Raw genomic sequence first — 25747 nt, 5'->3', positions numbered from 1 at the left:
AATACCTTTTGAATATGCATGGAACGAGTATCGTAGTAAGAAATAGGAAATTATAAATAGATACAATGCAATGATTTGATAATTCATAAGAAATTGTCAAAGTTTCCGTGCAGCGTGACGCCATGACTGACGCAAAATCACGCAGAACGACAACTGTAATTATCAGCATTTTTGGCTTCTTCCCTTACTTACAGTGAAAACGATAGAAACATATAACAATACACAGTTAGTCAGAATCATTCTGATTACTTACATCTCATATTTATGTACAAACGATCCCTGAATCAATGGAAGGGTCCTCGCAAAATCCTGTGTATCCTTGTCAGCAAAGCCGCCATTTTGTAAGAAATTTCTTTGAGGTGAAGGTCGGTTGTAAACACAATCACCCAATCCTTCCGATTACACTGTCAGTATTATGATGTATATTTTGCGGATAGTTCAGATACTTTTTCATGAAACTGACCTCAGTATCTACATTTAGCCTTGTCCAATATCATATCATACTTGCATATAGGGTTTACGGTATTTTATTCTTTGAAAGTTTTTGATTGTTTAAATAATATTTACATAAAAATAGACACATTTAGTGCAGTACACCAAATTCTAAACCTTTACACAAGTGTTAGAAGATCAAACGTAGCCATAACTGCAATTACTTTAGTTCCTATGATGTACAATATTCAATGCATTTGAACTAATATTGCAGTTTCACATGAACAGGTTAATGAACGGCGATTTGATTAAACCTTATAAGTAAAACTGATAATATTTAATGAAAATGATTTACCGTATATGACCGTCTATAAGCCGACCCCATGGATAAGCCGACCCCCAAACTTGACCCTCGAAATCAGTGTCAAATTCATATCTCTCATGGATAGGCCGACCCCCCTCGATGGGTCGCGGCCAACAGACACCAGAGTACCCAGTAAGTATGTTCCATCAACGACGAGACACCATTACGAGAATATTACATAATAAAGATTACCGGTGTTTGTTTACCTTTTTTTAACGATCACTGCTTGCATCAACAACGAGACGCCATTTGGAAAGTGGATATACAGCGTAAGTGTTGGTGAGAATATTACATATCTTTTTTGCATCTTCCATTGCATACGTATGAAGAGAAATAGCTACATAATCCTAAATAAAGAAAATTCCTATCCTAAACGAAATATTCGGGTGTTGTGAAATGTTATTTTTCATTTACGTTAAATTGATGCCAAACAGGTGCGCGTGTTGCGCATGATAAGATACAGTCAAACTGTCTAATTGTTGATATATTCAGGACACTATTTAAAATGGAAAAAACAGTCATTTTATGTTTTGTCTAAAGAGTGTTAATTCTGACAAAGAAGCCGAGACCTTTCACACAATTAATGGAAATTAGGTGAGATATATACTAATCAGCATACCAATGTCGTCTTTTTCCGATGTGGCAAAATGCATAAAACAAGCAATGATGTCAACTAAAATGTTGTATTATTTTCAGCAATTTCATTACATTTGAAGATATGGCTAGTATTCTGGTAATAACGATGCAAAATTAGTCAAAATACATCTACACAAACAGGAAAATATGGGAATCTAAGAACTAACATTTTTCCTTATCCTGACTCATGCTATTTGCTTGTCTTCTTCTTCTTGCGAACACAGTGGAACACTTGTATCTCCCAATTGAAGTTCCCTTCAATGTAAAATCACTAATTAGTACTCCCGAGTTATCTGTCCCCTCAAAAGCGCGGGAACGAGGGCGCCACCTCCTGCCATGTGCCTCACTCTCTCCTTCTTCGCCCAGTGAACAGGACGTGAGAGCGCCTGTGTCTCCCTACACACTATATCCTTTATTTATATTTAGTTGTTTACCTCTATAATCTTCTATAGAGGTGTAACTAGTATCCTTATACAACATGCATTGATATTTATTCGTGTTTCTGCTGCTTTATTCACGGTCCGCCGTGTTTGCTCAGTAGATTGCGTTAATTAAAATCTGCACTGTTTGTAAATTACGTTTCTCTGCTGCCGATCCGCATTTAATATGCCCTAGTTGTACTACGCCATGCTCTACTGTTTCATGTTGCAATTTGTGTATTATTCTACCTTTGATAAATAATTATATTGCGTCTTGAGACGTGCAGCAGATAGATCTCGGAAACAGTCTTCAGTCATGGCTCATAGATCAGAGTCAGATATACCCTGTCAACTGTTGGCGGACGACCCTCTACCGTCTGGTGTTTCGCTTGAGTTACCTTCGGGGGAAAAGCGTGGGACGCAGTCCGCTATGTCCAAGAAGCGACCTGCATCCCAGGACATCCCGTCGTCCCAGTCTAAGACCAGGAGAGCTTCTACGTTGTCACAACGTACGCTCCGCACCCCTAGGACTACAGCTTCGTCGAAAGTGAATCCTACGAAGACTACAAAAAACTTTTCATCTGACATTCTTCCTGTTTCAGAATTGTGTTTATATGATGACGATATACCGATTATCATTCCAGATGTACGGCATAAGAAGCGACCAGTATCGGCTACCGTCACTTCAGCGCAGATCAACACGCAGCCAGAGATGCCTACGCTGACGGCAGAGATTCTACCTGAGGGTCCCGTCGCTACCATAGAGAGGGCAGCGTCAACATCAGCGCAGACCGTCCCAGACGACCTGGTCAACCAGATTATGATGCTGATGGAAGACCGATATGGTTTACAGAGGCCTCAGAGCCGCGGGCCCCAGAGCCCAACCCATTAAAGTCATGTAGGGCCCAAGAGCCCGCTATGACTTCGCGTAGGGCCCCAGAGCCCACAAACGCGCCTCCACGAAGGGCAACCCAGCCCGTATCGAAGCCTTCGCGAAGGACGTCCGAGTCCGCCTCCACGAAGGACCTAGATCCTCACCATTCGCGAAAGGCTTCACGGAGGAGGAGTGCTTCACCGAGCTCAGACCCTGAAGAACACAGAGGTCGTTCGCGAAGCAAGCTCCTATCTAATGAGTCGGACTCAGACTCGCTACCTTCACGGGTAAGGCCTTCATGCCAAGGAAGCTCCACGAAGGTCTCCTTATAGAAGCCACTCATCAGTCCGTTCAAGACATCTTCGTCCTATAGTTGTCGAGGGATTCATTAGGACCTTAGCGAAACTAAAGGTCACCCCACAAGCACAGTTCGTCGGGTTATTCACCACGTCGATCCCCTCGCCGATTTACACACAAGTATCCAGCGAAGCAGAGACATCGCAGTACTTGTCTATCAACTGTATGCCACATGCCGTCTACAAGCGTTCGCGAAGGCATTCGCACAGGCTATTTACAACGCAGAACGTCGCTGTATTATTTTATCAACAGAACGTTATATAGTTACGCGAAGTACTATTTTACAGATGAAGAGCCTAATTAAGGATCTCCAGGCCGACATCAAGGGCATCAACGACGTTTCGCAGATCTTCACAGGAATCACCATTTCCGTATATATTGCTAGGTATGCAATCCCCGAGTACGATACGATTATCTACATGCAAGACGCCATACAGTCACACCAAGTTGACCATTACGCAGATCTGCAGACAATTCAATAACGGAATTGAGCAGCAGCCTTGTTACAGCGAGTTAAACACATAATCGTCAACGATTTCCTGAGAAGAAATATGTACAACAAGTTCAGCATTAATTCTTCAATTATGACGCTACATTGATGTATGCAGTCTACAAGCTGACAACTTGCAAGTTTTATTGAGCCTATATATAAGGAAGTCGGCATTATCTTCAAGACTGAATTTACATTCACAGCAGCCAGGAAAATAACCTACCCAGCATTAATATTACAGGGCGTGGTAATTCGCGCCAAAAGATTCGCGCGTTTACCATTAACCCTCGAAACACGTGGTCACTCGTGTAACTTTGGGAAGCTACGGACAAGACCGACGATTGATCTAATATCAACGACGGCACTAAATTATACAAGGTTCCTTTTCCTGCTACACCGGTGACATCACAGCACGGGTACACTACAGAATCAAAATGCCTTGTTCTGATTGGACCGCGATAGACAACGCCCTACGCAGAGGTCGATCATAGTTCACAGTTCAAGACATAGGTTGCAAGTGACAACAACATATCAGTGAACGAGCAAAGCCTCCATACAGTCCAGTTAATCTGAACCTTCATGATTGGGCTGCCTTCATGAGGTTAGAGACCTCCCCTGTCAAGTAAGGACGAGGGCACGGCAGTCAGGCGATTTTTTACATAAAGTTCAACGATGGCAGTCACCCCTGGTTGTGCACCTACATCGTCAAGGACTTCGCAGCGAGTTTACCTCGACGACGGGATACAAGTGGATCCAGATCCACAGCGTCTCAGACTACAGTTCAATTTCATCATCTAGCTACTAACACAACTAGGATGGTGAAAATCTACTTAAGTCGGACCTAGAACCTATGCAAGATCTGCAATTTCTAGGTATTTGATTTGTAACGGCGCAGAATCGTATAATTGTACCGGAGGACCATGGATCAAGATCCAACAGTCAATCCCACAAGCCTTACTCTCTCTGCTACCAGTACGACAGTGGCAGAGCCTGTTGGGGTTACTCACTTCAGCTCAAGACATGACAGTCAGAGGCAGACTACAATTACTTCCGTTACAAGTCATCATCGACGACTCTCTACTGTTCAGTTTACCGGATCACGTCAAACCTCACCTACTATGGTGGACCAAGAGATCGAATGTTTGCGTAGGCGTCTCTTTAATAGAGCCGGAATCGAAAACACATCTCTACGTAGACGTGTCACTACAAGGTTGGGGAGCCCATCTCGCCAACAGGACGGCATCAGGGCTATGGAGCAATCAAGAGAGCAAATTACACATAAATTTGCTAGAGATGCAAGCAGTGATAAACACCATAATGCACTGGAGCAACTTACTACAGAATGCTCAGTTGATGATTCACACAGACAATTCAACAGTGGCGTTTTATGTGAACAAACTAAGCTCAACCAGGTCCCCGAACCTATTGACTTTATGTTTTCAATTGTTCGATTTAATCGACAATCTCAACATACTTGTCAGAGCATGTCACATTCCAGGAGCAAAGAATGTAATAGCAGACGCTCTCTCTCGGCCACACCTACCATCGCCGACAGAATGGATGCTCCATACAGAGATATTCACTCAAATTATCAAGGAAATAGGAACTCCATTAATAGACCTATTTGCCACTCGATTCAACAAACAACTGACAACATTCGTATCACCAGTTCCAGACCCACAAGCATGGGCAACGGACGCACTAAGCATATCATGGGAAGGATTCAACGCGTACGCTTTTCCGCCACCAGCGTTAATCCCACAAGTCTTACTCAAAATCAGTCAAACGCAGAGCCTCCATCTGAATTTGGTCGCGCCCTACTGACCAGCGAGAATGTGGTTTCCAACTCTTATTCAAGGAATCGGACAACCAATACTACATGTTCCAGAGTGCTCGAATCTATTAATACATCCGCACACCAAACAAGCGCACGGAAAGCCAGAAATATTCCAACTTCACGTATGGATTGTATCAAGCGTGTCTGCGTAACTCAACTCGCAACTTATACGATGACAAATGGCACAGTTTTGTCAATTATGCCGCAAGCTAGATATGCTACTCATCCTCAAGTGGCTGTCTACTTATGTTATCTACGTCAGACTAAGAATCTAAAAGGCTCAACTTTGTCCACCTATCTTGCAGCAATAAGCTCTGTCATAACTATGAGAACGGGCGTCAAGTTAATCAAACCCCAGAGTTACTCGCCTTGCTACGAGCATTCCGATTGGAGGATTAAAAACGGAAGTTTCACGCTCCAGCTTGGGATCTGAATATAGTGCTCCAACACCTCACAAGTGAGGCTTATGAACCGTTAGAATCTACATCGTTGAATCTCTGACTCAGATAACCTCGTTCCTGTTATCTCTAGCTACGGCTGCCAGGATGTCAGAGATTCACGCATTGGATTACGAGAGATCACGCTTTGATGATATACTTGGACCTCATGATACGATGGATCTATCACTATGCCCAGTAAGAGCACTGAAAATATATCTCCACCGATCCAAACAGAGGAGGGCAAAATTCAAGAGATTATTTTTCCTCTATCAACAGCTACGCAGACTGAAGTCTCACGTACTACTATCTCCATTTGGATCAGAACTGTGATACTACGTGCCTACAGGACTGCAGGACTCGACCCTCCAAGAGCTTCTAATCCTCATGATATAAGAGCTCTAGCATCTACACTTGCTCTACACGGCAACTGCTCTTTGAATACCATAATGGAGGGTTGTTTCTGGAGATCCGATATGGTGTTTGCCAACCACTATCTGAGAGATATCACCACCGAGGACGTCTCAGGTATCCACCATTTCGGTCCCATGGTCCTCGCACAGCAGTTGACAGTTCCTCAGAGAAGATAAGTCAATCTTACAGATTTCTACTTTTCTTATAACAGTACTAAATAGCTACATGCTATATATATTTTGCTTAAGTTCTTTTATTATCTTAAGCTCAGTACTATGGTTGTTATATCATACAATATATTAGCTAACAACTCTACAGAGTTTGCTATTATATATTTAGCTTAAGTTTAATCATATCTTAAGCTCAGTATTATGGTAACATTATAAATGTATTAGCTAACAAACTCTACGGAGTTTTTGCTATTATATATGTAGCTTAAGTTAATTATATCTTAAGCACAGTACTATACTCATATCATAAAAATATATTATCTAACAAACTCTACGGAGTTTTTGCTATTATATATGTAGCTTAAGTTTATTCATATCTTAAGCTCAGTACTATGTTTATATCATAAAAGTATATTAGCTAACAAACTCTAAGGAGTTTTTGCTATTATACATTTAGCTTAAGTTTAATCATATCTTAAGTTCAGTACTATGGTTATATCATAAAAGTATATTAGCTAACAAACTCTACGGAGTTTTTGCTATTATATATGTAGCTTAAGTTTATTCATATCTTAAGCTCAGTACTATGTTTATATCATAAAAGTATATTAGCTAACAAACTCTAAGGAGTTTATGCTATCATATTAACAAGCTTAAGTCTATTAGTCTTAAGCATTGTATTCATGTTGTATATACTTTTATCATAATATTTATATTGTAATAACCCATATATGGCAGCTGATAAGTTAGCAGCAGGAATTCATCAATTCAGTGCCTTTATGAAGTTCCCATAAGGGTTATTACAGTCATTACAGTACAAATCACTAATTATCTAAATCCAAAGTATTCTGTATTCCCACCTCCGTTTCCGTCGGATTCTACAAGCAAATAGCATGAGTCAGGATAAGGAAAAATATGTAATTTTCTGAATAAAATTGATAATTTTTTCTTATCCTGACTCATGCTTATTTGCTTGTCTTCTTCTTCTGGCGAACCTAGTGGAACACTGATATCTCCCAATTGAAGTTCCCTTCAATAAAAGAAATCACTCATTAGTACTCACCACGAGTTACCTCCCTTTCCCCAAGCGCGGGAACGAGGCCGCCACCCAAGCCCATGTGCTTCACTCTCTCCTTCTTCGCCCAGTGAGCTGGACGTGAGAGCACCTGTGTCTCCCAACACACTATATCCTTAATTATATTTAGTTAAGTTCCTCTTATACGTTAGTATAGAGGTAGTACTAGTATAATTATTCAATTTGCATTGATTATTAATTGTGTTTCTGCTGTTTTATTCACGATTATCTCGTCGTGGTTTGTTCAGTAGGCTACATTAATGAAAATTTGCACAGAATGTAAACTTCACGTTATTCTGATACCGATCCACATTTAAAATGCCCTAGTTGCATTACTCCATGTTCCTTTGATTCTCAAGTAAATTTTGTATCAATTTACCTATCTCTGCCTTTGACAAATATTTATGTTCCGTTTACAGACGGAAGGCAGATAAATCACGTAAACAGAATTCAAACATGGCTAATAGATCGCATATTAATGTTTCATGTCAACTGTTGACTGAGGACACGCCACCGGCTGGTGGCATGCCTGAGTTTCCCTCGCGGATAATAAGCGGGGACGAGTCCGCTATGTCCAAGAAGCGACCTGCATCTCAAGAGCTGCCGTCTTCTCAGTCCAAGTCGAGGAAACCATCCATATCATCTCGTACTTTGCGTACACCAAGATCTACACCTTCATCTAAAGGGAAGTCAACAAAATCTAATAATTTTGCCTCTGATATCTTACCAGTTACAGAATTAGCATTATATGATGATGATATGCCTATTATCATTCCAGAAGTTCGTCACAAGAAACGGCCCGCTTTCTGCGACTGTCACCTCAGCAGATGAACACACAACAGGAGATGCCAACTCTATCACCAGAAATTTTATCTGAGGGTCCCGTCCACCTCTGCAGAGAGACATCCTCTTCAACGCAGACCGCTTCCAGACGACTTGATCAACCAGATAATGAGGGTGATGGAAGACCGCTTACTGCTTACAGAGGCCTCAGGCCCACAGGGCCTCAGAGCCCACCCCATATCAAGTCATACAGGGCCTCAGAGCCCGCCTTCGCAGCGTAGGGCCTCTGAGCCCATAGACGCTGCGCCTCATGAAGGGCAACCCTGCCTGGAGTGAGCTCTTTGCATAAGGTATCCCAGGCCGCCTCCGCGAAGGAGCTAGAGCCGCACCTATTGCAAGAGGCTTCAGCGGAGAAGGAGCGCTTAGCCGGAGCAGCAGCACCTTGTCATGCACGGCGGGCGCCCGGGCGAAGCAAGCGCATATGTCAGATCGGACACTGAATCCATACATTCGCGTAGGGACGCTAAGGCTAAGTGGTTCTACATCGCCTAGAAGACGTTCGGCAGTAGCCCTCAACGCTTCGAGAAGTCCATTAACGTCTGCGGCCATCACCGCTCACGTGAGATCACAGTCTCCGGCCAAGGATGTCTTCTCAAGGTCTACATACACTAGCCACTCTTCAGTCCGTTCTCCTCAGTCCTCACATAGATCTTCTTACAGATCTAGGACTCCGACATACAACCATCCATCAGAGGAGGATGATGGTATTGTTTTCTCAGAAGCTGAGATAAGATATTGGATGGTAAACGAATTACAACTGGCCTCTCCCTCTAAGAACGAGGATACAGCCCAAACTTACCTCATGAAAGATGATGATGTAGATCATATCACCGTGCCTCCTATGGATCCTATCGCAGCCGTTCCTGCTAATCTGGATACTACTTACGCCAAATCTACTAAAAACCTACCTACCCATTTACCATTCTTCAATGCCAAGAATTTTTATGGACATAATATGGAGCCCTTTTTCAAGACTCAGGAGATTGATGAGAACTTTCAACTTATCAGTGATTCCAAGTCCAGAACTTATAGGATTGATGATCGCAAGATGGCCCAGTTAGATACCATTTCCAGGAGGATGTTTTTCGGACTTAATAGGTCTAGGACTATTAACGAAACTCTCATCACCAAGTTCAAGAACTCTCTACGGATGAGGAGAGTAGGATGATTTACTCAGCACTACTTATGCAGAAAAAAAGATCAACAATTCCTTACAGACCATCTTTCAGCTCTTACTGAAATCACTACCATGACACGTCTGCAAGGGTTACTAGCCTCCTGCTCTTGGAATAAACAATTCACAGAGCCTCTCGTTACACAGCTCCATGGTCTTCACGCTACTGTTTGGTGGCAACATTAACAAGGTTTCCAAGGAAGTATCTAAAGATTCTAGAGAAGTTCTCATGATTAAATCTATGGATCACGTTAGCCAACGCTTTTAAACAATCAGCACAGAGGTACTCGGGTAAGTCTAAGTTTTCAGGGCTACAGAGGCCCTGGATAAGAAATTAGCGGCCGCTAATAATCCCAAGAATTCTTTTCAATCAGCCCATACAACAAGTTCAGAGGAGGATCAGCTAGAGGCAGATCATCCAGAGGTGCCCGTGGATTTAAACGATGAAAGTCAGGTTCGAACGACTGGAGTCTTCCACCCCCAGTCGTCCCAGTACAACCTTCTCAAGTGGGTGGACGCCTGCAACTACACTGGGAAAACTGGGGAATACTTCAAGATCCGGTGATGTATCCAACATCCTTCAGTACGGATATCGCTCTACAACTCAAGGCCAAGCCACCGTTAACTTCCACCCACCAGGGTTCAACGCTCAGCTGGCACTACTACCGATGTTAAGAGAAACAGTTCAGTCTCTACTAAACAAACAGGCCTTAGAAGTTCTCGAAAGCAGCAAAACATCACACCAGGCTTCTACTCCCCCAGTTTTCCTAGTGCCGAAAAGAATTCCAAAGAGTATCGCCTCTTCATTTACAACATGAGCACCTTCAACAGAGATTTTCTATGCAAACCACCAACGTTTCGCATGATACATTTTACCTCAACTCCGTCCAGCTAATTCGGTCCACTAGATTACATGGTAAGTATAGATCTGCAGGATGCATACCTACACATTCGATTCATCCCAGGTCAAGGAAATATCTGAGATTTATGCTAGGCGGCATACACTACCAATGGAAAGTACTTCCCTTCGAATCACTTCGCCCCTTGGGTATTCACAAGAGTAACCAAGCCTATTGTCTCATACCTACATCGCCAAGGCTCTGTGGAGTGCATTTTACCTAGACGACGGTATACAGGTGGATCCAGATCCACAGCCGCCTCAGACTACAGCTGGAATTTACAATCAAGCTACTAACACAGTTAGGCTGGTTAGTAAATCTACTCAAGTCGGACCTAGAGCCCACGCAAGATCTGCAGTTTCTAGGTATACGCATTCCTTACAGCCCAGAATCGTTTGGTAGTCCCGGAGGACAGATTGATCAAAATACAACAACTGATTCCCAAGCCCTACTCTCTCCTCGCTACCACTACGACAGTGGCAGAGTCTACTGGGACTACTCACATCAGCTCAAGACTTGACACTCAGAGGCAGGCTTCAATTGGCGTCCATTACAAGTCCTCATCATTGCTCATCTCGAGGACCCTCTACCATTCAGTCTACCAGATTATGTCAAACCACATCTACTCTGGTGGACCAAGAGATTGAATGTCTCGCGTGAGGCATCTCCTTAGTAGAGCCGGAATCGGATATACACCTCTACGTGGACGGCCACTAATAGGCTGGGAGCCCACCTTACTGGCAGGACAGCGCCAGGCCTATGGAGCATTCAAAGAGAGCTTATGTCACATAAATCTGCTAGAGATGCAAGCAGTCATAAGCGCCATAAGTCACTGGAGCAACCTGTTACAGAACGCCCAGTTAATGATTCACACAGACAACTCAACAGTGGCGTTTTATGTGAACAAACAAGGGTCAACAAGATCACTGAATCTACTCACCCGATGTTTCAGACTGTTCGAATTAGTCGACAGTCTAAACATTCATATCAAAGCCTGCCACATTCCAGGAGCAAAAAATGTGTTAGCAGACGCTCTCTCTCGGCCGCACCAGCCGTCACCGACAGAATGGATGCTCCACACAGAGATATTCAATCAGATAATCATGGAAATAGGATCTCCTCTCATAGACCTATTTGCCACCCGATTCAACAATCAACTGACAACTTTCGTATCGCCAGTGCCAGATCCACTAGCTTGGGCAACGGACGCACTAAGCATATCGTGGGAGGGACTAAACGCGTACGCTTTCCCGCCTCCTGCGTTGATCCCACAAGTCTTGCTAAAAATCAGTCAAACGAAGAGCCTCGATCTGATTTTTGGTCTCGCTTTACTGGCCAGCTGCAGAACGTGGGTTTCCAGACCTCATACTAGGAATCGGAAAACCACTACTTCAGCTCCTACTGCGCTCCAATCTACTGATACATCCAAGACACCAAACAAGTGCACAAAACACCAGAAGCATACCAACTTCACGTGTGTGGACTGTATCAAAGCATGTTTGAATAAGAGAGGTTATTCCACCAGAGCGGCGGTGGGTCACGCTTTGCACTACGTAATTCTCTACTTCAGAATTTGTACAATGACAAGTGGAAGCAGTTTTGTCAATTATGCTGCTAAGAAAGGATTTTCAGCCAGATTTGCTACACATCCTCAAGTGGCAGAATTCTTGTGTTTCCTACCAAACTAAGAATCTGAAAGGATCTACACTATCCACTTATCTTGCAGCCATAAGTTCAGTCATTACTATGAGGACGGCGGCCAAGTTGACTAAAACACCAGAGTTACTTTCGCCTTTATTACGTGCCTTTCGACAGGAACTTCAGAAATGCAAGTTTCAAGCCCAGCCTGGGATCTGAATGTTGTACTTCAACACCTCACAAGTGAGGCTTACGAGCCATTGTTATCTCGCCATTTGAATCATTGACCCACAAAACCTTATTCCTGCTAGCGTTAGCCACTGCAGCCAGGATGTCTGAAATTCACGCTTTGGATTACGAGAGAACACGGGTTGATGATATTCATAACATACAGCTCATCTGGGACTTCTCGGTGGGATTTTATTAAAAAAATCAACTACCAGGTCAACCAGACAGGTTGTTCCATGTCCCAGCTCTCTCATCCATTCTTGGACCACATGATAATGATGGACTTATCACTTTGCCCAGTACGTGCACTGAAAATATATCTCCAAAGATCCAAGCAAAGTAGAGGGAAATTCAAAAGATTGTTTATCCCTATATCTACCACTTCACAGACAGAAGTGTCAAGCACTACTATTTCTATCTGGATCCTAACTGTCATACTAAGAGCCTACAAGGCAGCTGGACTGGACCCTCCAAGTGCTGCTAATCCCCACGAAATTAGAGCACTAGCTTCTACTTTTTAGCTTTACATGGAAATTGTTCATTAAATACCATTATGGAGGGATGTTTTTGGAGATCCGATATGGTGTTTGCCAACCATTATCTGAGAGATATCACCACCAAGGACGCCTCAGGTATCCACCATTTCCGTCCCATGGTCCCTCGGCTCAACAGTTGACAGTTCCACAGAGAAGATAAGTCTATCTTGATGATTTTATACTTATCTGATAACAGTACTAATAGCTACGTGCTATCTATATATATTTGCTTAAGTTAAAATTTTATCTTAAGCTCAGTACTATGATTTTATATCATTATACACATATACCTACAACTCTTACGAGTTCTACTATTATATATATGTTCAGCTTAAGTTCTATCTTTAAAGCTCAGTCATATGTTCATTTCATAACATGTATTAGTTAACAAACTCTCAGTAGTTGGTTACTATTATACAGCTTAAGTTATCTTTATACCTTAAGCACAATTATGTTATAGCTTATATATATACATATTGTAAGCTTATTACTTTGGTTCTTATAAAAGTATACTTATAAACTATCTACAGTTTATACTTCACATTAATAGCTTTAGCTTTAATTAATGTTCTATATACTTTTATTATATTCAGTAAATTGTAATAACCTTCTTAAGAGGCAGCTGTTAATATACAGCAGGAATTCAGTTCAGTGCCTTCATGAAGTTCCCATAGGGTTATTACAATTATCTCAGTTCAAATCACTAATTAGTAAAATCCAAAGTATATATAATCCCACCACCTATCCGTAGAGGATTCTACTACAAACAAATAAGCATGAGTCAGGATAAGAAAAATATGAAATTTTTAGAGTAAAATTAATATTTTATACTTATCCTGACTCATGAGGTAAGCCCCTCCCGTCCTCCCCCACTTAGCACTTTGGATTTCTCGAGAAAAATAAAGTGTTGGGCTCAATACAAAAAAGGAGAGAGTGGAGCACATGGGCTTGGGTGGCGCCCTCGTTCCCGCGCTTGGGGAAAGGGAGGTAACTCGTGGTGAGTACTAATGAGTGATTTCTTTTATTGAAGGGAACTTCAATTGGGAGATATACGTGTTCCACTAGGTTCGCCAGAAGAAGAAGACAAGCAAATAAGCATGAGTCAGGATAAGTATAAAATATTAATTTTACTCTAAAAATTTCATTTTTATACTTACTCTGACTCATGAGGTAAGCCCTCCCATCCTCCCCACATAACACTTTGGATTTCCCTGAAAATTCAAGTGTTGGGCTCACTATATGAGGAGAGAGTGAGGCACATGGCAGGAGGTGGCGCCCTCGTTCACGCGCTTTTGAGGGGACAGATAACTCGGGAGTACTAATTAGTGATTTTACATTGAAGGGAACTTCAATTGGGAGATACAAGTGTTCCACTGTGTTCGCAAGAAGAAGAAGACAAGCAAATAGCATGAGTCAGGATAAGTATAAAATATCAATTATATTCAGAAAATTACATTTATATATCGGATAGGGCCATCCAAATCGCTATTACGTGCTTTCACATGTAGTACGTTGTCATCTATTCTTATAAATTGTGAAACTACCAAAGCATATCTGCTCACATTGGGGAACTTTGAATTGGAATAGTTTGGTTCACCGGAAACAAAAAATAACGAAAATATAGCGTCCGTATCCACAACAAATACTCTCCATGTGATCTGAGTTACATTGACCTAGTGTTAAACATAACGGAGTTATGCCCCCTTATCATTATACGTGTATGACCTCTCTGTCGTCGTTTGAGGTCGTAAAAGAAAATCCATTTTTGACATTTATTGCGAGTCATTTTTAATGTTGAGCGTATAATGTTATGCATAAGCACATAAATCCAATTCATATACACTTATGTCGTTCAGATATCAGGCTGTATTTTCTTCGCTCACACTTTCCGTAAAGATGCCACATTAAAAATTCGTAGCACAGTGCTTTTATCAGTGCACGATTAAAAAGCGGAGAAATTTACTGTTTTTTAATGCATAACAAAAATTTAGCAAGGTCTAATTCTCACAACGTTCACTTTTCAAACCGTATGAAAATGTGCTCCTGAAAAAAAGGCTCGGCATCAAGGGGGTTAAATACAGGAGGGACATGACCGGTCTCAACCAAACAGTGCTTGTTTAAATACAGGAGGGACATGACCGGTGTCAACCAGACAGTGCTTGTTTAAATACAGGAGGGACATGACCGGTCTCAACCAAACAGTGCTTGTTTAAATACAGGAGGACATGACCGGTCTCAACCAAACAGTGCTTGTTTAAATACAGGAGGGACATGACCGGTCTCAACCAAACAGTGCTTGTTTAAATACAGGAGGGACATGACCGGTCTCAACCAAACAGTGCTTGTTTAAATACAGGAGGGACATGACGGGTCTCAACCAAACAGTGCTTGTTTAAATACAGGAGGACATGACCGGTCTCAACCAAACAGTGCTTGTTTAAATACAGGAGGGACATGACCGGTCTCAACCAAACAGTGCTTGTTTAAATACAGGAGGGACATGACCGGTCTCAACCAAACAGTGCTTGTTTAAATACAGGAGGGACATGACCGGTCTCTCAACCAAACAGTGCTTGTTTAAATACAGGAGGGACATGACGGTCTCAACCAAACAGTGCTTGTTTAAAAACAGGAGGGACATGACCGGTCTCAACCAAACAGTGCTTGTTTAAATACATGAGGGACATGACCGGTCTCAACCAAACAGTGCTTGTTTAAATACAGGAGGAGGGACATGAACCGGGTCTCAACCAAACAGTGCTTGTTTAAATACAGGAGGGACATGACCGGTCTCAACCAAACAGTGCTTGTTTAAATACAGGAGGGACATGACCGGTCTCAACCAAACAGTGCTTGTTTAAATACAGGAGGAAATGACCGGTCTCAACCAAACAGTGCTTGTTTAAATACAGGAGGGACATGACCGGTCTCAACCAAACAGTGCTTGTTTAAATACAGGAGGACATGACCGGTCTCAACCAAACAGTGCTTGTTTAAATACAGGAGGACATGACCGGTCTCAACCAAACAGTGCTTGTTTAAATACAGGAGGGACATGACCGGTCTCAACCAAACAGTGCTTGTTTAAATACAGGAGGGACATGACTGGTCTCAACCAAACAGTGCTTGTTTAAATACAGGAGGGACATGACCGGTCTCAACCAAACAGTGCTTGTTTAAATACAGGAGGACATGACCGGTCTCAACCAAACAGTGCTTGTTTAAATACAGGAGGGACATGACCGGTCTCAACCAAACAGTGCTTGTTTAAATACAGGAGGGACATGACCGGTCTCAACCAAACAAAGCTTGTTTAAATACAGGAGGGACATGACGGTCTCAACCAAACAGTGCTTGTTTAAATACAGGAGGGACATGACCCGGTCTCAACCAAACAGTGCTTGTTTAAATACAGGAGGACATGACCAGTCTCAACCAAACAGTGCTTGTTTAAATACAGGAGGGACATGACCAGGTCTCAACCAAACAGTGCTTGTTTAAATACAGGAGGGACATGACCCGGTCTCAACCAAACAGTGCTTGTTTAAATACAGGAGGACATGACCGGTCTCAACCAAACAGTGCTTGTTTAAATACAGGAGGGACATGACCGGTCTCAACCAAACAGTGCTTGTTTAAATACAGGAGGGACATGACCGGTCTCAACCAAACAGTGCTTGTTTAAATACAGGAGGACATGACCGGTCTCAACCAAACAGTGCTTGTTTAAATACAGGAGGGACATGACCGGTCTCAACCAAACAGTGCTTGTTTAAATACAGCAGGACATGACCGGTCTCAACCAAACAGTGCTTGTTTAAATACAGGAGGGACATGACCGGTCTCAACCAAACAGTGCTTGTTTAAATACAGGAGGGACATGACCGGTCTCAACCAAACAGTGCTTGTTTAAATACAGGAGGGACATGACCGGTCTCAACCAAACAGTGCTTGTTTAAATACAGGAGGACATGACCGGTCTCAACCAAACAGTGCTTGTTTAAATACAGGAGGACATGACCGGTCTCAACCAAACAGTGCTTGTTTAAATACAGGAGGGACATGACCGGTCTCAACCAAACAGTGCTTGTTTAAATACAGGAGGACATGACTGGTCTCAACCAAACAGTGCTTGTTTAAATACAGGAGGGACATGACCGGTCTCAACCAAACAGTGCTTGTTTAAATACAGGAGGACATGACCGGTCTCAACCAAACAGAGCTTGTTTAAATACTGGAGGACATGACCGGTCTCAACCAAAGAGTGCTTGTTTAAATACAGCAGGACATGACCGGTCTCAACCAAACAGAGCTTGTTTAAATACAGGAGGACATGACCAGTCTCAACCAAACAAAGCTCCTGATCCTGAGCTGGACAACCCAATGTTATGGCCGTGGATTTGTTTTCATACTTTCGTATGCTCAGATCATATAACCTTAACATGTCACACCATATGGTCATTCAGTAAACATGTCTCATTTTAGCATTTTTAATTTTGTGAGTGATTACATACCCATCCTTAAAAATCGTTCTAAAGAAATGATGGACTGTTCAACAACACCGAAGGCTTCTGACTTTGCCGCATTGGGGTATGTTGATTGAAACACAACACCTAGTTGATGGCAATTCAAAAAAGGGGCAATTAAGCAAGCTGGATACAGGTGTAAATAACAGGTGTATTAATTTCATTAGCCCACGCAGTTCCAGACTCAGAACACTGGGCTTCACTTTGAGCAATATGTTTGCTTCAAATACTACACTTTGAGACTCTATAAAGAGGTATTTAGGTAGATATAATACCAGTCTATGGATTTCAACACAAATCAGGATACAAGTGTGAGGTTTAAGGTGCTTTTGAGAGCCCAGGCTAAGCTGGACCGAACACTTGTGATCCACTGTCTTTGTTGAGAAGTAAGAAAAGAGGGCTTCACGTTGAGTAACGTGTTTGATTCAAATACTACGCTTTGAGACTCTATCTATGCAGTGATAATTCGGTAGATATATTACTAAACAATGAGTATGAATTTGGAAACAATTCTGGATACATCTGTGAGGTTTAAGTTGTTTTTGAGAGCCCAGGCCAAATCGGGCTGAACAAAAACTTAACACATTTGATTGGGGCTATGTTGTGAATGGAAAGAGACAAGGGCTTCACTTTAACGAACCAGTCATTTTTACATGGCATTTTGTAACATTACAATTATTTACAGTTACTAACAGGGTCTTAACATTTTATACATGATATAAACAGATGTTAAGACCCTGTTAGTGACTTTTTTTGATGGCGTTACTAGGGCTGCACGGTATTACTGGTATACCGGTAAACCGCAATACGACATTGTCAATCACCCAGATCAATCACACCTCTGATTGAGTTGTCTGTGTCTCCTTCAAGCAGGTGGCCATCAATATGAAAGAGGCCAAAGTTTGAGCCAAGCAATAACATGTACAGGTTACACAAAAGCAAATAGTTTCTTGTTGATATTTAAAAAAATTGTTTCACTCTACAGGCCCCTATACTTGTGCTATGAATCCTTCCTCCTTCGTGTAAATGTCATGATCATAATGATTGTTTCACTCTACAGACCCTATACTTGTGCTATGAATCCTTCCTCCTTCGTGTAAATGTCATGATCATAATGATTGTTTCACTCTACAGGCCCCTATACTTGTGCTATGAATCCTTCCTCCTTCGTGTAAATGTCATGATCATAATGATTGTTTCACTCTACAGACCCTATACTTGTGCTATGAATCCTTCCTCCTTCGTGTAAATGTCATGATAATAATGATTGTTTCACTCTACAGACCCCTATACTTGTGCTATGAATCCTTCCTCCTTCGTGTAAATGTCATGATCATAATGATTGTTTCACTCTACAGGCCCCTATAGTTGTGCTATGAATCCTTCCTCCTTCGTGTAAATGTCATGATCATAATGATTGTTTCACTCTACAGGCCCCTATACTTGTGCTATGAATCCTTCCTCCTTCGTGTAAAATGTCATGATCATAATGATTGTTTCACTCTACAGGCCCCTATACTTGTGCTATGAATCCTTCCTCCTTCGTGTAAATGTCATGATCATAATGATTGTTTCACTCTACAGGCCCCTATACTTGTGCTATGAATCCTTCCTCCTTCGTGTAAATGTCATGATCATAATGATTGTTTCACTCTACAGACCCTATACTTGTGCTATGAATCCTTCCTCCTTCGTGTAAATGTCATGATCATAATGATTGTCTCACTCTACAGGCCCCTATACTTGTGCTATGAATCCTTCCTCCATCGTGTAAATGTCATGATCATAATGATTGTTTCACTCTACAGGCCCCTATACTTGTGCTATGAATCCTTCCTCCTTCGTGTAAATGTCATGATCATAATGATTGTTTCACTCTACAGGCCCCTATACTTGTGCTATGAATCCTTCCTCCATCGTGTAAAATGTCATGATCATAATGATTGTTTCACTCTACAGGCCCCTATACTTGTGCTATGAATCCTTCCTCCTTCGTGTAAATGTCATGATCATAATGATTGTTTCACTCTACAGGCCCCTATACTTGTGCTATGAATCCTTCCTCCATCGTGTAAATGTCATGATCATAATGATTGTTTCACTCTACAGGCCCCTATACTTGTGCTATGAATCCTTCCTCCATCGTGTAAATGTCATGATCATAATGATTGTTTCCTCTCTACAGACCCTATACTTGTGCTATGAATCCTTCCTCCTTCATGTAAATGTCATGATCATAATGATTGTTTCACTCTACAGGCCCCTATACTTGTGCTATGAATCCTTCCTCCTTCGTGTAAATGTCATGATCATAATGATTGTTTCACTCTACAGACCCTATACTTGTGCTATGAATCCTTCCTCCTTCGTTGTAAATGTCATGATCATAATGATTGTTTCACTCTACAGACCCTATACTTGTGCTATGAATCCTTCCTCCTTCGTGTAAATGTCATGATCATAATGATTGTTTTCACTCTACAGGCCCCTTACTTGTGCTATGAATCCTTCCTCCATCGTGTAAATGTCATGATCATAATGATTGTTTCACTCTACAGGCCCCTATACTTGTGCTATGAATCCTTCCTCCTTCCGTGTAAATGTCATGATCATAATGATTGTTTCACTCTACAGACCCTATACTTGTGCTATGAATCCTTCCTCCTTCGTGTAAATGTCATGATCATAATGATTGTTTCCTCTACAGGCCCCTATACTTGTGCTATGAATCCTTCCTCCATCGTGTAAATGTCATGATCATAATGATTGTTTCACTCTACAGGCCCCTATACTTGTGCTATGAATCCTTCCTCCTTCGTGTAAATGTCATGATCATAATGATTGTTTCACTCTACAGGCCCCTATACTTGTGCTATGAATCCTTCCTCCTTCGTGTAAATGTCATGATCATAATGATTGTTTCACTCTACAGACCCTATACTTGTGCTATGAATCCTTCCTCCTTCGTGTAAATGTCATGATCATAATGATTGTTTCACTCTACAGGCCCCTATACTTACTGCTATGAATCCTTCCTCCATCGTGTAAATGTCATGATCATAATGATTGTTTCACTCTACAGGCCCCTATACTTGTGCTATGAATCCTTCCTCCTTCGTGTAAATGTCATGATCATAATGAGTTGTTTCACTCTACAGCCCCCTATACTTGTGCTATGAATCCTTCCTCCTTCGTGTAAATGTCATGATCATAATGATTGTTTCACTCTACAGGCCCCTATACTTGTGCTATGAATCCTTCCTCCTTCCGTGTAAATGTCATGATCATAATGATTGTCTCCTCTACAGGCCCCTATACTTGTGCTATGAATCCTTCCTCCTTCCGTGTAAATGTCATGATCATAATGATTGTTTCACTCTACAGGCCCCTATACTTGTGCTATGAATCCTTCCTCCTTCCGTGTAAATGTCATGATCATAATGATTGTTTCACTCTACAGACCCTATACTTGTGCTATGAATTCTTCCTCCATCGTGTAAATGTCATGATCATAATGATTGTTTCACTCTACAGGCCCCTATACTTGTGCTATGAATCCTTCCTCCTTCGTGTAAATGTCATGATCATTAATGATTGTTTCACTCTACAGGCCCCTATACTTGTGCTATGAATCCTTCCTCCTTCGTGTAAAATGTCATGATCATAATGATTGTTTCACTCTACAGACCCTATACTTGTGCTATGAATCCTTCCTCCTTCGTGTAAATGTCATGATCATAATGATTGTTTCACTCTACAGGCCCCTATACTCTTGTGCTTTGAATCCTTCCTCCTTCGTTATGTAAATGTCATGATCATAATGATTGTTTCACTCTACAGACCCTATACTTGTGCTATGAATCCTTCCTCCTTCGTGTAAATGTCATGATCATAATGATTGTTTCACTCTACAGGCCCCTATACTTGTGCTATGAATCCTTCCTCCTTCCGTGTAAATGTCATGATCATAATGATTGTTTCACTCTACAGGCCCCTATACTTGTGCTTTGAATCCTTCCTCCTTCGTGTAAATGTCATGATCATAATGATTGTTTCACTCTACAGGCCCCTATACTTGTGCTATGAATCCTTCCTCCTTCGTGTAAATGTCATGATCATAATGATTGTTTCACTCTACAGGCCCTATACTTGTGCTATGAATCCTTCCTCCTTCGTGTAAATGTCATGATCATAATGATTGTTTCACTCTACAGACCCTATACTTGTGCTATGAATCCTTCCTCCTTCGTGTAAATGTCATGATCATAATGATTGTTTCACTCTACAGACCCTATACTTGTGCTATGAATCCTTCCTCCTTCGTGTAAATGTCATGATCATCAATGATTTGTTTCCACTCTACAGGCCCCTATACTTGTGCTATGAATCCTTCCTCCTTCGTGTAAATGTCATGATCATAATGATTGTTTCACTCTACAGGATGAAGAACTGATCATCAAGAAAGAGTTGTCCTTCCTGCAGCAGCGATTCTCTCAGCCGAACCAGTCTATTGTGAGTCAGTTAATTTATACATTCCTGTATTCACATTATTATGTCTTCTCACATCACAAAAGTTCGTATTTCTGTTGAATGAAAAAGGATGAACATGCTTTTATACTGTTTGAGAGGCATTCTAGAAGATGGGTTAACCCTAACCCTAACCCTAACCTAACCTAACCCTAACCCTAACCCTAACCCTAACCCATTCTAGAAGATGCAAGCAATAGGAATGACAAGTCTTTATGGATGATCAGCTTCTTTACTGTACAATAGCAATGTTTCAGTATAGATACTTATAGCGATGTTTCAGTATAGATACTTATAGCAATGTTTCAGTATAGATACTTGTAGCGATGTTTCAGTATAGATACTTGTAGCGATGTTTCAGTATAGATACTTACAGCGATGTTTCAGTATAGATACTTATAGCGATGTTTCGAGTATAGATCATTATAGCAATGTTTGAGTATAGATACTTGTAGCGATGTTTCAGTATAGATACTTGTAGCGATGTTTCAGTATAGATACTTACAGCGATGTTTCAGTATAGATACTTATAGCGATGTTTCAGTATAGATACTTACAGCGATGTTTCAGTATAGATACTTATAGCGATGTTTCAGTATAGATCCTTATATAGCGATGTTTCAGTATAGATACTTATAGCGATGTTTCAGTATAGATACTCATAAGCGTTGTTTCAGTGAGTATAGATACTTATAGCGATGTTTCAATTATAGATACTTACGAGTGATGTTTCAGTATAGATCCTTATAAGCGATGTTTCAGGTATAGATACTTATAAGCGATGTTTCAGTATAGATACTTATGGCGATGTTTCAGTATAGATACTTACAGCGATGTTTCAGATATAGATACTTATAAGCGATGTTTCAGTATAGATACTTACAGTGATGTTTCAGTTACAGATACTTATAAAGCGATGTTTCAGTATATAGATACTTATGGCGATGTTTCAGTATAGATACTTACAGCGATGTTTCAGTATAGATACTTATAGCGATGTTTCATAGTATAGATACTTACAGTGATGTTTCGAGTACAGATACTTATAGCGATGTTTCAGTGTAGTATAGATTACTTACAGTGATGTTTCAATTATAGATACTTATAGTGATGTTTCAGTACAGATACTTATAGCGTTGTTTCAGTATAGATACTTATAAGCGTTTTTCAAGCTAAAAAAGTTTATCAACCATAAATAAGGCGTATCATGTTTTATAGACGATGACATATCAACCAAAAGAAAACAGAAGATGATGTTGTAAACTTTTCAGTTGTAAAAGATGGATGAACTGGATATCCAGTGTGAAGCACCATGAATCAACTGGATATCCAGTGTGAAGCACCATGAATCAACTGGATATCCAGTGTGAAGCACCATGAATCAACTGGATATCAGTGTGAAGCACCATGAATCAACTGGATATGCAGTGTAAGCACCATGAATCAACTGGATATCCAGTGTGAAGCACCATGAATCAACTGGATATCCAGTGTGAAGCACCATGAATCAACTGGATATCCAGTGTGAAGCACCATGAATCAACTGGATATCCAGTGTGAAGCACCATGAATCAACTGGATATCCAGTGTGAAGCACCATGAATCAACTGGATATCAGCGTGTGAAGCACCATGAATCAACTGGATATCCAGCGTGAAACACCATGAATCAACTGGATATCCAGTGTGAAGCACCATGAATCAACTGGATATCCAGTGTGAAGCACCATGAATCAACTGGATATCCAGTGTGAAGCACCATGAATCAACTGGATATCCAGTGTGAAGCACCCATGAATCAACTGGATATCCAGCGCATGAAGCACCATGAATCAACTGCATATCCAGTGTGAAGCGCACCATGAAACAACAACTGGATATCCAGTGTGAAGCACCATGAATCAACTGCATATCCAGTGTGAAGCACCATGATCGAACTGGATATCCAGCGTGAAGCACCATGAATCAACAACTGGATATCCAGTGGCAGAAGCCTCCATGAAACAACAACTGGGTATCCAGTGTGAACTGCACCATGAATCAACTGCATATCCAGTGTGAAGCACCATGAATCAACTGGATATCCAGCGTGAAGCACCATGAAGAACAACAACTGGATATCCAGCGTGAAGGCACCATGAATCAACTGGATATCCAGCGTGAAGCACCATGAAACAACAACTGGATATCCCGGTGTGAAGCACCATGATTCAACTGGATATCCGAGTGAAGCACCATGAAACAACAACTGCATATCCAGTGTGAAGCACCATGATTCAACTGGATATCCAGCGTGAAGCACCATGAATCAACTGGATATCCCAGCGTGAAGCACCATGAAACAACAACTGGATATCCAGTGTGAAGCACCCATGAATCAACTGCATATCCAGTGTGAAGTACCATGAATCAACTGCATATCAGTGTGAAGCACCATGGAATCAACTGGATATCCAGTGTGAAGCACCATGAATCAACTGGATATCCAGTGTGAAGCACCATGAATCAACTGGATATCCAGTGTGAAGCACCATGAAATCAACTGGATATCCAGGTGTGAAGCACCATGAATCAACTGGATATCCAGTGTGGCGAAGCACCATGAATCAACTGGATATCCAGTGTGCGAAGCACCATGAATCAACTGGATATCCAGTGTGAAGGGCCATGAATCAACTGGATATCCAGTGTGAAGCACCATGAATCAACTGCATATCCAGTGTGAAGCACCATGAATCAACTGGATATCCAGTGTGAAGCACCATGAATCAACTGGATATCCAGTGTGAAGCACCATGAATCAACTGGATATCCAGTGTGAAGCGCCTTGACCATGAATCAACTGGATATCCAGTGTGAAGCACCATGAATCAACTGGATATCCAGTGTGTGAAGCACCATGAATCAACTGGATATCCAGTGTGAAGCACCATGAATCAACTGGATATCCAGCGTGAAGCACCATGAATCAACTGGATATCCAGTGTGAAGCACCATGAATCAACTGGATATCCAGTGTGAAGCACCATGAATCAACTGGATATCCAGTGTGAAGCACCATGAATCAACTGGATATCCAGTGTGAAGCACCATGAATCAACTGGATATCCAGTGTGAAGCACCATGAATCAACTGGATATCCAGTGTGAAGCACCATGAATCAACAACTGGATATCCAGCGTGAAGCACCACGAATCAACTCCTGGATATCCAGTGTGAAGCACCATGAATCAACTGGATATCCAGTGTGAAGCACCATGAATCAACAACTGGTGTTCATGGACAGTGATTTGACAAAGGCATGTGCTTGCATTATGATATTGGTGAAATACATCTATCCATACTATCCGGGATCAGTCTGTGCTGTTCTACAAAATTGGACTAAAAAAGCATGCAAATATAATAACTTACACCCCAATAGTTGTATTGATTTGTGATACTTTCCTGACAACCAGTTATTGCCAAAACACAAGGCTACAAGCTTGTACTATATATAAACAGAAACAGTGTTACTCAGTTACAACATTGATCAACAATAAATGACACTGTCATATAACACTCGTTGGTTCATCTAGCTGCAACCAGTATTTTTATACAGATAAATAGATGACACTGTCTTATAACACTCGTTGGTTCATCTAGCTGCAACCAGTATTTTTATACAGATAAATAGATGACACTGTCATATAACACTCGTTGGTTCATCTGAAGCTGCAACCAGTATTTTTATACAGATAAATAGATGACACTGTCATATAACACTCGTTGGTTCATCAAGCTGCAACCAGTATTTTTTATACAGATAAATAGATGACACTGTCATATAACACTTTCGTTGGTTCATCTAGCTGCAACCAGTATTTTATACAGAT

General features: G+C 41.4%; 1 protein-coding gene across 1 annotated transcript in view; it reads left to right on the top strand.

Annotated features, from left to right (window-relative positions):
* Positions 1-25747, top strand: part of LOC124279913 (AP-4 complex subunit epsilon-1-like) — a 35362-nt gene that overhangs the window by 6205 nt on the left and 3410 nt on the right. Inside the window, exon 2 of the mRNA XM_046715794.1 lies at positions 21790-21861. Within this exon, the coding sequence (XP_046571750.1) occupies positions 21790-21861 (72 nt within the window). The remainder of the gene's footprint in view (positions 1-21789; positions 21862-25747) is intronic.

The sequence above is a fragment of the Haliotis rubra genome, unplaced genomic scaffold (genome assembly GCF_003918875.1).
Source record: "Haliotis rubra isolate DU_JTF1 unplaced genomic scaffold, ASM391887v1 Scf258, whole genome shotgun sequence".
NCBI classification, from domain to species: Eukaryota; Metazoa; Mollusca; class Gastropoda; order Lepetellida; family Haliotidae; genus Haliotis; species Haliotis rubra.
Note: the sequence above shows the minus strand (reverse complement) of the source record. Positions and strands in the feature narration are given on the sequence as shown.